Source organism: Lynx rufus, unplaced genomic scaffold (assembly GCF_022079265.1).
Source record: "Lynx rufus isolate CCGP_SWC_20201006 ecotype Redwood Valley unplaced genomic scaffold, mLynRuf1.p SCAF_5, whole genome shotgun sequence".
NCBI lineage: Eukaryota > Metazoa > Chordata > Mammalia > Carnivora > Felidae > Lynx > Lynx rufus.
Window position 1 is genome coordinate 6,673,700 of NW_025814867.1, and position 16,805 is coordinate 6,690,504.

Below are 16,805 nucleotides of genomic sequence, written 5' to 3' on the forward strand. Positions count from 1 at the left end.
CACTGAAACCTGGACTGGGCAGCAGCTCTGGCCTCACCCTAATTCTTACCTCCCGCTCTGGCCAACTGGGACCTAGGCCCACCTACCCTGACGGATCCCAGCTTCCAGCCTTACTCTGAGCCCAACTGTCGCCCCAGCCTTCGACCTCAACCTCACCTGTGTCACTTGAACCAGGGGCAAGTGCCAGCAGGTGCAAGGTGTCTTCTCTCGCTGCGCATGTCGACTGGGTGGGCTCTCCCTTTACCCATTGACCCGCACACCCACTCACATCACACATGGAGACAACTGTGCAGCACACCCACCCTCAGGCTCCTGGTCTCTTAAATGCAGTCTCATGGCACGGTCACACACACACACACACACACACAGGCACCTGGTGACACAGACACACAGCACTTACACTGCCGTATGCTCATACTTGCCCTGTGAATACCGACTCTGTCTGCCCTCCAGCCACCTTCTTCCTTAGGACCTGGCCGTTTGGGGAAAGGCCTCCACCAAATGTCTGCTGGTGGTCTGAGAGGTGAGGCCGGGGCAGGGTACCCAGATGGGGGGAATTCACCTCTTGGGTGCAAATCCTTACTGGGAGGAAGCCTGAGTCACCCTTCCCGGTGGACAAAAGCCACCTCCCCGCCCCACACCCAGGGGGACAATGGCAGAGTAAGCTCCCTCCCCACCCCTCTCGGATGTCCCACCGGCCCTCACAGTCCCCGTTGCCAGCCTGCGAGGCCCAGGAGCCACTGCCTCGGCCCCCAGCCTGAGCTGCCCGGGCACGGCCAACGCCCGGCAAACCCTCCCGCCAGAGCGTGCGGGCCACAGGGTGTCCTTAGTAGGAGAGGGGACCACGTGCTGTGCGCTGGGACCCAAGACGGGGAGGAGTCTGCCAGAGGGGGAAGTCTAAGCACAGATGACTTCCAGAATAGGGCACTCCACAAGGAGGCAAGACAACCGCGGCTCTGCCCGCTCCTTCCCTTCTAACACCAAACCGTATCAGGCTGCGTCATTCTGGCTTTTATTCCGGAATAAAATTCAGATGATCGGAATATAGATCACCAGTGACTCACTCCCTCGAAGCCCGGGGAGCCTACCCCGAACGCAGCCCCACGTGGAGGCGAGGCCCTCTCCCTATCTGCTGTCGACAGGGAGCCGCAGGAAGGCGTGGGCACGGAGGCGGGCGGCCGTCACCTTTTGGGTGCTGTAGAAGGGGTCCAGGTCCTCCAGGGGCTCCCCGATCAGCTCTCGGGGCGGGTTGCCGTAGAGATCCGGCAGCTTTCTGGAGGCCTGCAGGTCCAGCTGGGGCCGGGGAGCCTCCTCCTCGGGCAGCCCTTCCCGGCTCTCCTGCGAGGCGGCCGAGCCCCGGGCTTGCTTCTCCGCCATGCGCTTCTCGATGGCCGCCAGGGACTCCCGGGTGAACCTGCGGAAGCTGCCGGTGCCCCGAGGTAACAGGAAGTGTGCCATCTTCTCATCCTGCTTCTGGGGCCCAGGCGGTCCTCGCGTGGCCTGTGGGGAAGCCAGGAGACACAGACGCGGCGCCTGATGCTGTGCCGGGACCCAGGGGGCGGGGAGGGGAGGACGAGGTTGGCGGGCAGGGTCCCGGGCGCAGTTCCCAACCTCTCCAGAGACACACCTGGCCGACCCTGGCCTGGGTAAACCCCGTGTCCTCCGGGCTGTGGGCAACGCGTGGGGACCCGCGGGACAGTCCCTTTCCCATCCCAGGGGGCACGCTTGATGGCAAGTAGGCAAGAGTGGCTGCCTCGCCGAAGCCCTTTGCTCTGCCCCGCTCGACACAAAAGGAAGCCCTTGCACCTGCTGCTTCCTTACCCGAGCCTACTGAGATACTTCCCACCAAGGTGCTGACACGCTCTGGACTAGGAGGGACGCTCCCTAGGGCAGGGATGGGGCCTGTCATCTTTTTATCGCAGGTCTGTGGCAGGGCTGGTCCTGAACAAGCGAGTGATGGAGGGAATCATGAAGAACACATAGGTGAGGGAAGGGCACGAGAAGGTACCCAGTGCCATCCCTCCTCTCAAGCTTGTCCCTTCTATAGGGACCCCTGGGGCCCTGTGGAGGGTGATCACAGGCCTCCTGGGCCAATGCCCAAACTCTGGGTCTCTTTTCCAGGCAGACGCAGCCTGGGCGCTGGGGCCAAAGGGTGGGGGCCGCCCTGTCTCCCCACAGCACCACGCGCCTGCAGGGGAAGGCTGCCCAGACTTCTCCTGGGGCACGGGGGTGCCAACCTCTGGTAACTGCAGGGCCATCTGTGTCTGCCGAATGAGACGCAGGCAAATCCCACGGGTTTCTGGAAACAGCAGGGTAACAGTCATGTAGGTGCTGGCCCCCTGGTGTATACGGCTGCAGCAGAGGACCCCCCCCCCCGAGATCCCCAGGGGGAGCATTTTTCCAAAGATGGGAAACTCAGATGGAGCATCTCAGGCTCCTCACACCTCCCCACCTGCTCCCTTCCTCCCATATCTGAACAAGTGACAGCAGAAGCGGACAACAGTGACCACCATCCACGCGGGTGTCCAACCGGCACACATGTATGACGCCAGACCGGGGGAATGTGGGCCCCAGTGGCCTCAAACGATCCAGGACCTGGTGCGAACAGGCTCTGCCTATGACATGGAGGCCAAAGAATGCGCTCCTGACTGTCCCAGCAAAACAGGATGTGGTAGGCACAGCTCCTGACTGGGACACCACCGGGAAGGGGGAGGCAGTGTCACTAATTACCACATCAAACCCAGGAATGGCCGGGCACCAGCTCAAGAGGGCAGGGTGGACACCTGTTGGAGATCCCTGCCAGGACAGAATCCCTTTCCGCCAACCAAAGGCAGGCTTTGCCTTGATCTCACTCCCGAGAAACATGTCACCAGTGACCCCAGTGATCTGCCGCATCGGCCCTTGCACACAGCCCGCAAAGAGCCCAGGACCAGGCACCGTGATTGCTGGGAGGCAGGCACCTGGCCAGGTGACAGGTAAACAGTGAGCAAGCGCTACACAGCCTTCCCCAGGGAAGCGCAGCAAGGAATGTGTGGAGGGAAAGTCAGAGCGGAGGTCCCAGGACGCCGCACCGTAAGAACCACCCCATCCTTCGGTGTCTTGTTCTTCTGTTCCATCCAAGTGAAGTTAAAGGAGCATCCCTGTTAAAAATAGCAAGTGAGGGAGTGGGCTCCCATTTTCTAAAAGCGATCTCTGTGTAGCTTCCATCTTCGAGTGAACAAAGAAAGGTGTCTGTAATACTCATCACCAAAGGTGAATGGTTTTTTTCCCCTTAGCTGGTAAGAATTTGGGTAATTGTACACTTTCCTTTTTGTACTTTCCTTTAGTGCTTGAATTAGTTAGGATGATCTTGTATTATGTTCACAAAAGCCATAAAGTCATCAGTCTTTCTTTTAAAAAAGGTGGGGGGGGGGGAGGAGAAAGAAAGAAAGAAAAAAAAAAAAAGCCAGCCTGGATGACAACAGCCCTTTGTAGGGCAATTCTCTCCACCATCAGCAATCACCAGTCAAGGAAATCAGGAAGCCTCCTCTTTGACTTGGAAGTATTTCCTAAAAATAGTGTTCTCTGTCTCAACTGTATCCATCTGTGTCCACATGCCTGCAAGGGTTCTGGAGACACGTGTATGCCCACACCCTACAGAGGCTCACCAGTATATACTGGTGTGTGTGTGTGTGTGTGTGTGTGTGTGTGTGTGTGAGAGAGAGAGAGAGAGAGACAGAGAGACAGAGAGACAGAGAGAGAGACAGAGAGTGTGTGCATGCACGCACAAGCTGACACCTGCATATACGTCTGTTCCCGTAAAGGTGTTTTTAAAACGCGTATTGAAATCGATGATTCGCACAGATCGGGGCGCGTCTCCTAAGTGTACAGGTGGATGAATGTCTGTAAACCAAACAAACCTGGTAACAGCACCCAGGTCAAGAAAAATAATTGTCTCCGGTCCCCCAGACTCAGATTCTCCTCCGGTCACTACCTCCCTGGTCGGGGCGACCACTCTTCCGACCTGCTGACACCAGACACACCTTTGTTCGTCTATGGAAAGAGTTCGGGAAAGAGTTCGGGGCAGGGGAAACGACGACACCTCATCCTCACTAACTTCTCACTGCAATTAAGCACCTCCCTCAATTATGAATGTAGGCAGCAAAACGATAGCGTGAGCGGTACCTGTGACCAGCAGAAGCTTGCAGATCTTTCCCGGACCCATGACAGGTGCCACAAGCATCTCAAATATCATGAACGCTTATCGATACTTCAAAATTACAATGCTTATTAGACCCACTGCTAGATCTTATTGTTTAACACGTTCATAAAGCAGCGCTGACGATGGGGGCCTGGGTCTTAGGAAGGGTCTTGTCCCAGGAAGTCTGGGAAGTCTGTGGTTTCTGAAACCAGATTCCAGATGAAGTTCCCTGCCAGCGCGCCCCCCCCAACCCCCCCCCCCCCCTCAGCCAGGCAGCCTCAGGTTCCAAAGTAAACCAGTCAAGAGTGTCCTTTGTCTCTGGCCCCCGCAGGCGGTGCGTGGTGGGTGGGCAGGATGGATCTGTTTTCTCTCTTGTTCTTCCCCTGCCTGCACCTGGCTTTGGCCTTGCCCTTCCTTCAGCAGCTCAGGGCCCACGCCCTGCCGGTGGCCGAGACCCGCTGGGCCCTGGCTGCAAGGATTCCGGTGAAGCCAAGGTAAGGAGGGGTTGGGGGTGGGCCAAGGACGCTCCAGGCTCAGGCCCGGCTATAGCCTTCGGGCCTGGGAGGTCAGGCCCCTGGCTTTGCAGGGAGGCCCCACCTCCGGCTGGGAGGAGCAGGGGGCCTCTGTCTTGCACAGCTCCAGCGTGTGGGGGAGCCCAGACCTGGTTTCATTCCAAGAGCACGCTCTCTGGAAGCAGCACGTCTGTCCGCTCCCTGGAAAGGCTGGAAAGGCTTCTCCCAGCCGATCACCCTTCCCGGCCCACTTGCCCCTGTTCTGTCAGCTTCACTCAAGCTCAAGGGGCCCCCGACTCCATCCTCTCTCAAGTTTATCAGTTTCTGGTTACTGGGGGCATCTCTCCCGAAGTGCTGCTGGCTCCCGAGACTTCACGGAAGCAGACCGTGAACCCTCCTTCTCAAATCGGTTCCTCCTGATCCTTTCCTCTGACCCGGGCTACACCCCTGAACCCTCACCAAACATCCCCGCCTCCTTTCCCACCGCCGCTGCCCAGGGACAGGCCTCCTCACCCGGCTGGCACTGTGCTGACACCACGGCCACTGGCCTCCTCCTTCTTTCCTTCCATCCTTTACATGCAGCTCCATCACTCCCTGGCTCAGACATTCCCAAACACTGTCCCCTGCCCCGTGCGATGGCAGGGCCACCCTGAAGGCTCTCCTCACCGACCCACCTCCTCCAGGACCCCCTCTGTGACTGCCCACGCACACTGACCTCCCTCCTCTGGGTACCCTGCCCTTCCCCGCTTCCTGGCCTCGGCTGTTCTCTGATGGTCCCTGGGGTGAGTCTGATTTCACCCAACAGCCTGAAAACCCCTTCTTAGGGAAGGGCTGGGCCCCCCTCCTCTGAGTCGCTGGCCTATACATACCAGTATTCACAACAGGGTGAGGGTGCCGTGGGGGAGAACAGCCGGCATCCACACCAGAAACTGGACCCTTCTGGACTTGTCTCTTATTTTTTGTCTCTTCGGGCGGCCTTCCTGAAGGAGGATTTTCCTGAACGTATGGGGCACAGAGCTGGTGCTCAATTCCCGGTGGTCACAATGCCATGACGTGGAACTCGACAGGGTGCAGCCGTGGGTACTGTCCAGGGTTGGGGACTGATGCTCTGGACCTCCCTGGTTTCAGCACTAAGGTTTCTGCATCCTGAGATGCGATACCCTTTGGTCCCGGACAAACCAGAACGGTCGGTCACCCGACAGGTAAAGAGGGACCGGACTCCAGCCCATCCTCTCCTTGTGGTGCCTTCCTGCCTGTTCCGCTCCCGGGTCCCACCTCTGGCACTTTGGTCGCCTTGGAATCGGAGCCTCTGGAACACAACACGCAAAGAATACTCTTTGCCATGTAAATTTATGCAAGGCGCTCCGTGGAAGTGGTTCCCAGGCTTCCTAGAAAATCTCTACCGGCTTCCTCTGCTCTGTGCTCCTCCCTCCCACCCTGCAGGCTCGGGCAACTTGTGCCCTTGCCCCATGGCCCTGCTTTCCACTGCCCCTCAGTCCTAAAGCAAGAAGCTCAGGGAGACCGTGTGGGTGCTCAGGAAGCCAAGGCTCACTCCCCACAGGTGGAGGAGAGGGCACCAGGAGCGAATTCATATCTTCCTTGAGGAAGACAAGTTAAAACTAATCAACACCTCAACGCATAGAATCCTTTTATCAACTGAGTGATTCAGTGAACATTTAAGCAGCACCCACTGTGTGCATGGTCCTACAAATGACTTCCTAGAGTACTTTTCTGCCCAAGGTGATGGATCCTAAATCAACAGGTCATGATGGGAAAATGAGTCCGAGCCATCCGCAATGCCACTCGGTGGCTTCTAAGGAAATTTCCACTTAGCCTTGCTGAGATTAGCAAGGAAGCGATGCCCTGGGCCAGAGAGCCGGGCCCTGTGCCCAACTCCGCTTCCACCTTTGGCTCCCCTACTTCCCTCTCTGGAAGATTCCCTGTTTCTGTTCTGCCTCTGCCTTCGGCTGTGTCCTGAGCTCCCCAAGCACAGTCCGGCCCAGCAGAGATGCCTCGAAGGGCCTGGTGAATGAATGAATGAGTGAATGAGCGCCAGATTAACCCTCCTATTGCCCGGCCACTAGCCCACACGGTGAGCTTGGACAGCATCAGAACGCCCCCTTTTTCTGGACCTTAGTTTCCTCAACCATGAGCTGGGTGGGCCATGCCAGCAGTATCACGTGCTCATGATACGTCTGAGACGGCTCTAAGTGCTGCTGTGGGTCACCTTTCATCCCTGCAACAATCCCAGGAAGAGGGGAGGTTATTATCTCCGTTACACAAAGGGAAATCTGATGCTTGCAGGTCAAGTGAGCGAGCCCCACTCTGTGCGAAGCCAGGCCTGACCAAGGTCCTACCTCGTCTCCCACCTCTGATGGCACAGAGGGTGGGGAGGAAAGGGCAAGGTCTACCGTGGGCGGGGCATGTCTGTGATTCCCCACTACAGAGCTAGGAGTCCCTGGCTTAGTCCCTGTTGGCCTCCTCTGGCTGGCCAACCTGTCCGTGCCCACGCGTGGGCAGATGCTCCCAGGGAGCCCTGGCCGATTTCTGCCCATGCCCAGAGAGTCAGCAGTTCCCTCGTCGGAAGCGATTCCTTAGCAGTTTCTCTCTCCAGCTCCGGCCCTGTCCAATTGCCCTGTCCAACAGGGTGGCCACCCAGCCCCCATGGCACGGAGCACGTGGAATGTGGCTCGTGCCCATCGAGATGTGCTGTTGTTCGCTCCGCACCGACTCTGAAGGCTTAGTACGGTCAAGAATGTCAACGGTCCCATCATTAACTTTTAAACGTGGATTACGATTTACACAGACGATATTTTGGATATACTGGGTTAAGTAAAATATGTTCAAATTAACTTCACTTGCCACTTTTGACTTTTTAAAATGTGGCTACTAGAACATTTCACATTGCATATGTGATTTGCGGTTGTAGTTCATGTTACATCTCCACTGATGGCGTGACCACGGTGTCCCGGCCACCAGGCTCTAAACCCTTACAGAACTCCACCCGCTTTGGGCTGGGCCTCAGGCTAGCTGGGGGTGGGGGAGGGGAGGGACAGGGAGGGGGGTAGGGATGGGCTGAAGGACAGTTGTCCTCCTCCGCAGACCAGAAAGTGGCCACCCCGGTTTGGGGCAGTGGCTGTGGGTGGTTGGGAGGGAGGTGGGGGACAGGGGGGAAGTGGGAGGGGTCTACAGCATCCCTCCTGCCCAGGCAATTATCTGCACAGTCCTGGCGCTCCCAGGGTACCAGCTTGGACAAAGGCTCAGCGGGGGTGCCAGCTGGTGCTCGTGGCCTGTGCATTCAGGTCCTTGCTCCCGGATCAAAGGCACATTGGCATGTCCTTGCGCAGGGCCTCAGCTAACCAGCTCCCTGCAGGCTCCACTCCTTTGAGGCTGCACACGCATTAACTCTGTCTAGTCCGAGCCCTATCTCTGGGGAGGGGGTGAGGATCCTGAGGGGGCTTTCCTTCTCTAGTCCCTATCCCAGCCCCCAGCAATCTGGGGAAGTCCTGCAGAATCCCCCCCACCCATCCCTCCCGTTGGCGAACACGCCCACCCCAGAAGCTGGGGATGCCCTCATTTACATTCATTTGCATCTCATTTATTCCAACACTCAGGCTGAAGCCGAGGCTAATTCAGCTGACAGGAAAACCCCACCCGCTTGCTCTGCGAGTGTTTCCCCAGGCAGGATGAAATGGGGTCCCTGAGACCGGGGTGGGGGGGGGGCTCTCCGGAGTGGGCGCTGAAGGGAGAGCTGGAATGGGGGCGGGGCACCTTTGGCTTGAGCCCTGGATTCAGCCAAAGCCCCTGTTTTTTCAAACTCCTCCTTCCCCACAGTACGGACAGGGCCCACCGGGCTTGGAAGCGGTTCATTCATCTCGGGGTCAGTGGTGTTCCCAGTGCCAGGTCAGGAGAACTGCAAACTTCCCAGGTCATTCAGGGGCCCCTCCACAGGGCACACGACATCCTCTTCCCACCCCCCCCAAGCCCGAGTCTGCCTTGTAATCCTGTTCACTGCTCCATGCACAGGGATCTATAATGTTGTGCCAGGAGGCACTGAGCTGTTAGTCAAGGCCCAGGGCTGCCTAGAGGCCCTGGGACTCCAGGGTGGGGACCTGAATGATCCACGATGCGACCACAGAACTCAGAAGTCAGAGAGCTGGCTCGGTCAACCAGGGCACTTCTGCCCCAGGCCCTGGACCATCTATACCCATGCATCTACACACAGTTGGGCCAGAAAGGTGCCCACCTATGGCCTGGGAATCACCTGGAGGGCACACAGGTGCCCAAGAGACAGCAATCAGCATCCTAAGCCTCTTTCTAGCACCATTTCTTCCAACTCATTTTGCTCAATACCTGGGCTTAAAAAAAAAAAAAAGCCTTCGTGCACCGATGTCATGGCAACCGAAGCATTTATGGAGCACCTACTGTGTGCACTGAGGGAGACAGAAGTTCCCCCAGTGAAACCTGGGGAGCGTAGGGTCCCTTACTCCTCAGAGATAAGGCAATCCACCCACAGATACACAAAATCTATGCCACAAAAGTGTCTGTTGACACAGTATGGATGTGCAATCCTTTTGCCTTAATACTCTGAAATTGAGGTGTAATATACAAACAAGAAAATGCACAGATTTTAGATGCTATAGGTGAACGACTTTTAACAAATCTATATACTTGTGTAACTACCCCCTCCGCTCCCCAGGTAAGATCCTAAACATTCCCATCACCGCAGAGAGCTCCCTAAGGTCCCTTTCCGGTCAACTTCTCTGATTTCTATCAGCACAGATTAGTTTTGCCTGTTCTAGAACTTCACATACATAGAAGCCCACTGTATGGGCTGTTGGCATTGAATGTTCTTGCTCGACATAATGCTTCTGAGATTTTTACTGTGTATTTGTTGGTGACTGCCGTCTAAGTCATCTAAGTTCCCTTTGCAATGCACAGGGACCATAAGTGACCCATCTGGGGACAAGCCCTTCAGAAACAACTCAATCATAAAAGGCAAGGGCTGGAAAGGCCCCAAAGTCCAGCTATCTCTGGGGACGGCCGCCCCCGGGGGATCCTTAGGGAGTATTTTTCTCTCCTTCCCTCAGACATTTCCTGAAACAGAAACTCAGCAATTATACATCTAACAGGCACCCAGCTCAGCAAGCGAGTGGGGGCTTTCCCTGGGTTTCCAGTTTTGTTAGCAACTAGCTGTCGCTTTATTTAACTGGCAGTCTGTGCCTCATCCAAGCCCACCACGGTGGGGGTGGTGGCTGGGTTGGCACTGCAAATGGCCAGCTGACCTCCCGGGCCTTCTTTCGCTCAAGTCTGGCTGTGGCGGGCAGGCCTCTGTCCCTCTGCCTCCCTGCACCCCCACACCAGCTGGGTGTCCCTTAGTCGGAGGATGGGAGAATGGGTTGAAGGGCCTGGATTCTTCCCAGGGATGGGCCCCGAAGCAGGCAGCAGGGCTGGGCAGCAGAGGGCAGGCACTCTGGCTCTGAGGAGCTCTTTGGACCACTTTCCTGCTATGGGCCCAGGTCGATGAGGCTGGGGCTCTGATGGCCACACAGCAAGTATTGATGGGGCTGGGCTGGTCCCTCCCGTGGCCTGATTTCCAGCCCCCCCACCCCCCGCCCCGTCTTAGATCTCCCAGCCTGGCCAGATGGAGGGACAGCTAATGTAGCCCGAGAACTGAAATCAGTGCTTCTAGCCAAACCTCTCCCTGCCCTGCCATCCCTTTGAACACTGCCTCTGGAGTCAGGCCCTTCCTTCACACAGGACTTCGAGGAATCAATACCCGCCAGAAAGGCATTTACCATCCTTTAATGCCAGGAAGAGCCTTTCTACCCTTCAAAATCCATTCCCAGAAAGCACGGGGACTGCCCGGGCCAGGCCTGGGTGGGGCGAGGGAGACAGGGGCCCAGGCTTAGCGCCGCCCCAATGCCTGTGTGACCTTGAGCCTACGGGCTGACCCGCACTGGCCCTCGGCCTCCAGGGCTGCAAGGACGGGACAGGCCCCTGGAGATGACACCAGCGGGATCTCCAAGCAGGTGAGGGACCTTCCGGCGCCCACACAACTGCCACGAGAGCACCTCTATCCTGTTCTTTCACTCCCTTAACACCCCCGTGTTGGGGGGCGGGGGGAGGTGCGGCTTCCCACGGCCTCCCTGGAGACTCGGTCAGAAGGCGAAACGGAGGAGGAAGAACCGAACTCCAGCCCCAGAGCACACACGTTTGCTCCTCAGAACAGGCCCGCAAGCACAGCCTGCTTTCACCTCTCCAAACTCTGTGCCTCCGCCTCAGCGGGACTCTAATCCCACCTCTTCCAGGGGCCCTCCCCTGGCTGCTCTGGGCCACACTGACCTCCACCGGGGAGGCTGAGCCCCCAGCCCCAACCACGCGTTTCCTCTGCCCTGAGCAGCCTTCTCTCTGGCCCTGGGGGTGAACCTGCCAGGCCCCGAGGGTCTTCGGTATCCTTTTCTGCCCATCCAGAGTAGTAAAAGTGAGGAACGGACAAGAGACATTCGCAGAACTGTCCCACCAGACTCTAGCTTCAACAACCAGTACATTTTCTGTTGGGCTTGGGGCACACCAGATACTCCTCCAGGAAATGAAGCTGGTGGTGGGGCTGTGATTCTGCAGGGTGGGGTGAGGGTGGCCTGGCAGGGGAGGTGACACAAGTTTCAAAGAGTCCATGAGTCACATGGCCCCAGTGCTGTGCCAGCCATGGGGCTTGCTCCTGAGGAGACTGCTCCTGGGCTCCCTCCCCCATTTTAGGGTCCCAGGCCCCAAGAATTGACGTGGAGGCTCTATAAATAGCACCCATTCCATATTGATCATCTTAAAAAGACACGGTATGTTCTAGGCCCACAAAGAGAAGAGTTGTGTCTAAAAATAGTCTCGTCCCCAGGAACCACTGCCAGTCCCAGGCAGTGGTATAACCCGTGCATATCAGAAGGGGGCAGATGATGGAAAGGGTGGGGGTCAGAAACTGAGGCATCAAACTCCACCTCATTATCTCTATTCTGGCCACCTAAGCCACCCATGCCTCAGAAGCCTGTCACTGCCTCAGGGCCTTTGCACATGCAGTTCCCTCTTTATAAGATATTCTTTCTCCAGATGTCCTCTGGATTGGTTCTTTCTTGTTATTCAGGTCTCAGTTCAATCACCTCCTTCAAGAGGCCTTCCCTGACCAGCCAGTCTAGGGTCACTCTTGTCTCTCCATCACGTCATCCTGTTTTACTTCCTTCATAGTCCTGATCATGATCTAAAATTATCTTCTGTATCTATTTGTTAAGTGGTATCCAGACTGTCTTTCCCCAGGAGCAGGTAAACTCCATGCGAGCAGTTATTGTGTCTGAATTGTGCACCTTCTAGAATCTTCCATGGCACAGAGCAGGTCCTGAATGTCCTATCCAGGCTCTCCCCAACCACCTCAGGCTGAACTCTGCCTCAGACCTCCACCTCAGGCCAGTCTGGGCTGGCAGAAGAGAGTGGGCATCCAGTCCCGGCTTCCTCTGTAGCCGCCCCACCCCCTCCCCCCATGCCTGCTCTGCTCCCTGCAACGTCCAGCCTCTCTCCATAGGCTGCCCCTGGCTTCACCCCTTCTCCTCTCTCTGCTTCCTTTGTAGAGTTTGCCACGGGAGTTTTACGCCAGCCCCCCTACTCCTGGGTACCTGCTCCATACAACCTCATCGTGTCCCCAGATACTGCTTTCTGGAACACCTTTCTCTCCTCACACCAAGATTTCCTTCTCCTTCGTGCCCCCCACCCCCAGGAGGAACCACAGCTCCTGCCCGCAAAATCCCCCTCTGAGAGCAACTGAGGCCCCATGGGCACGACATCAATGCAGAGACCTCTGGCCCCTCCCTGTGAGGAAAAGGTATTTTTCCCTATAAGCACTGCCCGCGGGTGCACCGCATGAACACACATGCCTAGAGTCCACTTCAGGCTCTCCCTACACCTCCCCCCCCCCACCTTGACCCCACCCCCGGCCAGCTCCCCTCTATCTCTTCCCTCCCTCTTAAACCATCAAACTCTTGCAGAGAGCTGTCTACACATGCTGTCTCCACTTCCTCACCTCATGCTCATTCCTGGACCCACTCCAAACTAGCTCCTACCCTCACTGATTCATTCGTTCATTCATTCATTCATTCACTCATTCAACAACTGTCCGGCTGCGCTGGGCACCACATTCTGTAGGTGTTAAGGAAGTTTCTGTTGCCAAGGTCACGGGCACCCTTACTGTTGCTCAATCTAACAGACACTCGTTTTGAAATTATGCATTCTTTTTGATCTATCCGTGAACTTCTCAGAACGCGAAGGATTCTTCACTCTTCGGCAGAAGGAAACGGAAGACACCCCTTCCTCCAGGACGGGCTCCCTCCTTGCTTTCTGTGACACCTCCCACTCCTGGCCTGCCTCCCACCCTCGGACTGCTCCTTCTCAGCCTCCTCTGCAGACTTCTCCGGCCTTGACTGTTGGACTGCCCCCACCCTGTTGTGTTGCACCCTCTATCCCACATTAGGATCACCAGGGTGCTTTCAACATTTCTGGTGCCAGATGGATTAGAACCTCTGGGGGTGGAGCCTGGGCATATTTTTTTTTTTTTCAATTTTAAAAAGCTTTCCGAGAGATGCTAACATCGCCAGGGTTGAGAACCTCTGGTCTGCACTCTTGCTGGACAGTCTAATTCACTGCCATGGCTCCCAGGGCCGGCCTCTGCAGATGATTCCAAGTTTCCGCCGCCAGCCCAGCTCTCCTGCCTGAACGCTGGACTCTCCCCTCCAAATGACTGCTGGATGTTGGCATCTCTCTCTGGAAGCACCGACGGTTCCACTCAGAGCCCCGCAACATCCGTCGCTTCTCCTTTGTCCTTTATCAAGCTTGCCAACCTATATACTTCGCTCGCAGTGTGGGAGGGCGGTGGGGAATCTCACTTAATGAGCAATCGAAGTTAGGGACGGGAGAAGCGGCGAGTCCCTGAACAGAGAAGAAAGTTGGAACACGACAAGTTCCACCACCTGTGGTAACCTGACTGTTCCTCTCCTTCAACTGAAAGGCTTTTGGTGGCACCCGTGGTCTGCACTAGAGGGGTAGGACAGTCTAGAGCAGATATATGGACACCTGGGTTCAAACCCAAGGCCTGCTTCTTAGTAGATGTGCGACTTAGTAGATGTGTGAGCAAGTTATTTAACTTTTCTGGGTCTCCCGTTTCGCCACCTGCAATACTGTCCCTAGTACGGTCCCCCGCCTCCAGGGTTGACGCCAGGATTCAGGGGATGAGCCTTATAAAGTGATTAGTACCATGCCTGGCTGGCAGAAAGCACTCAGTGAATGTTAGCTATTTTTAGTACCATTACTGAGGATAAATTCCCAATTCCTGAGTAGAGCTCACAAGGGCCCCCGTGACTGTGACCTTGGCTTTAGCTTCTGCTCTTCCCTCCCTCACACCATGAGACCCAAACGGGTCGCTGAACTAACAATTGTGTTGTCTCACAAATCGGCACTGGGTAGCTGGTCCTGATGGCTAGACTGTAGCTCCTTCATCTAGAAAACTCCTATGCATCCTTCAAAACCCATGTGGAAGGTTATTTTTGTTAGATAGATAATCTTGACTCTTCCGGCTGGAAGATAATCAGCCCTCTTTCAGGTGAGCAAGGGGACGCACTCCTGTCGTTACACACCTTTCCGATAACCCTCCCACGGGTGAGCGGGAACTAGCCTCCCGTGAGCAGAACGGAGACTGCCCCTGACCTCTGTCCCGGGACGTTCCCAGGACTCCCTTCTTGGGTTGCTGGGGCACCAGCCTCCTCTGCTCCACAACTGTCAGCTGTCTCTGATGCTTCCCACCACTCCGAGCTCAGTCTTCATGCTGAGTGAGTCAATCCTGGAACTTTTCCAGAGCAGCTCTGAGCACCACACAGAGACAGGCCAAGCACCTCAGAGGCACAGCAGCTGCCCCCGCCACCCCGGGCTGAATGCTGGTTCTCGGCACTCCAGAGCCCCTTCCCTGTCTGCTCAGATCCTCTTTGGTCAGTCCTAGGTCCTTCTGGCCCCCAGGAAGTGGCTCTCAAGGAATCTTCACCCCAGGTGGTGCGCCAAATTCACTGACTCTCTAGACGACCTTGGGTAAGTCCTTGGCCCACCGTCAGCCTCAGTTTCCCCCTGTACAATGTGGCAGTGATGACAGGATTAGATTGAAACTTCAACGAGGCTCATTTCAGCACAGAGCTGGACCTTCTAGCATAAAATCTGTGTTCCACGGTCTGGCTGTGCCCTGACCCTCCCCTTCCGATGCTCCTGTGACTGCGGCATGGTCTCAGCTATCAGCCTGTGTCACCCTCATTCCGCCTTCCCGCTCCATTACCACCCACTCACGTGCACCTGCCCAATTCCAACTGGGAGGAGTTGGGAGCAAGGAGATGGAGTTGAGGACAGCAGTGCCCAGGGCTGGGCTCCCAGTGGCCTGGGCCTCTGCTACTCAGGGTCCCCGTAGACCCTGAGGGGTTTGATGGGAATCAGGGAGAAGGCTGAGGTGCTGCAGCGTGGTGGGGTCATAGGGTGTGTCTGTCTCCACTGAGCTGTCCAGGCTCACGGAGGAAGGTGACGAGGGTCTCAGCAGGAGCTGGGGGGACACAGCTGGGGGGATGGAATGCCAGCCCAGGACCCTAAGAGGAGACGGATCCTGCCCTCCTGGGACTGGTCTCGGGGCTCTCAGGAGAGAAGACTGACTCCTGCCCCAACCTCAGTCATGGCTTCCTGATTCATCTGTGCACCGGCCTCCAACAGGTGTTTGCAAGGCGGGCCTATGGCCGGGGCCTCGTCCCCAGCATCCCCCCACCACTACCACTCTCCACATCTCTGGCCTCCACCAGGCTAAGCACCACGACTTCCTCCCGGTGCCACCAAAGACGATCAAATAACGCAGAGAATGAGAGCCGCCTCCCTCCCGTCAGGGCGAGTGGATCTGCCCAGGTCAGAGCGAGGAGGGCAGAGAACTCTCGCCAGTCCCAGCGCACAGAGATCTCCTCTGTTGAGGCCACAAGGAGTTCTTCCCTCCTTCAAGGCACACAGAGACCAGATGCGGCCCCGTTGGGGCGTCAGAGGGCACAGAGATCTCTTCGTGGTCGGAGCGCGCAGAGAGACAGGACACACATATAAATCTCTGCCCCCTCAGGGCGCAGAGATCTTTCCCAGGTCAGGACGGGCAGAGATCTCGTCCCAGAGAGGATACCCTCAGAGGACGGCTCGGCGGGGCCCAGAGAGAGGGGGTGATTGGCCCCCTCCCCCATCCCCAGCCCTGCTCGGTCGGCTCCCCGGCTCTCTGGAACCACACTCACTGCGCGCCTAGTCGCCGCTCTGACCTTGGGGTCTCCGGCCTCGGGAATCCGGGTCCCAATCCCAGACCCTCCCAGAGCCTGCGCCAGGGTCGGCCGGGAAGCCGGGGCCGCGGCTCCTCCGCCCCCCCCCCCCCCCCCCCGGCCCTCGACAGCGCACCGGGAAACCCGGAAGGAAAGGGATGAGGAGGGGGCGCAAGGCGATTACAGACGCCCCCCCTCCCCCCCCTCCGGGGGTCCCCTCCAGCCCGGCAGATCTGCACCCTTTCTTCTCCCGCCTCCCAGCCTCGGGGGGCAGCGATGGGGGAGGGAACTGCCGGGCGCCCCCGGGGCAGGGGAGGGGGTGCGCAGGGGCTGGAGGGTCCGACCCTCGGGGAGGAAAGTTGGGCGGCGGCAGGCGGAGGGGGCTCCGGCCGGGCCGGGGCTCCCGGGCGCGGGGGCGCTCGCTCACCTGCTGGTCCCCCGGCCCGGGCCCCGGGATGGGCGGCTGAGGCTCGGCGCGGACTCGGCTCGGCGCGGGGCTCGGGGCACTGGGCGCAGGCTCAGCGGCCCCGGGGGCGCGATCCCCGCATCCCACGGGCGCCGCCGCCGTCTCGGCTCCGCCGCTCCGCTCGGGCTCCGGGGCTCGGCGGGCGGCGCGGGCTCGGGCTGGGGGCGGGGTCGGGGGCGGGCCCCGCCTGGGCTCGGCCTGGGGCTTGGGGCCCCGGGCTGGCTCCGCCCCAGAGCGACGCGCCCCGGACTCCGCACGTGGCGCTCCGCCCGCTCAGAGGGTGAACCCCTGGGCGCCCGCCG

General features: G+C 57.9%; 1 protein-coding gene across 1 annotated transcript in view; it reads right to left on the reverse strand.

The window, feature by feature from the left end:
* The window catches only part of SCN5A (sodium voltage-gated channel alpha subunit 5), a 94,806-nt gene extending 78,278 nt beyond the window's left edge, over nt 1–16,528 (reverse strand). The window contains exons 1-2 of the mRNA XM_047099820.1: nt 16,465–16,528; nt 1,186–1,500 (exon numbers count right to left, since the gene is read on the reverse strand). Of these exons, the coding sequence (XP_046955776.1) occupies nt 1,186–1,458 (273 nt within the window). The 5' untranslated portion in view covers nt 1,459–1,500; nt 16,465–16,528. The remainder of the gene's footprint in view (nt 1–1,185; nt 1,501–16,464) is intronic.
* Between the last annotated feature and the right edge of the window lie 277 nt (nt 16,529–16,805).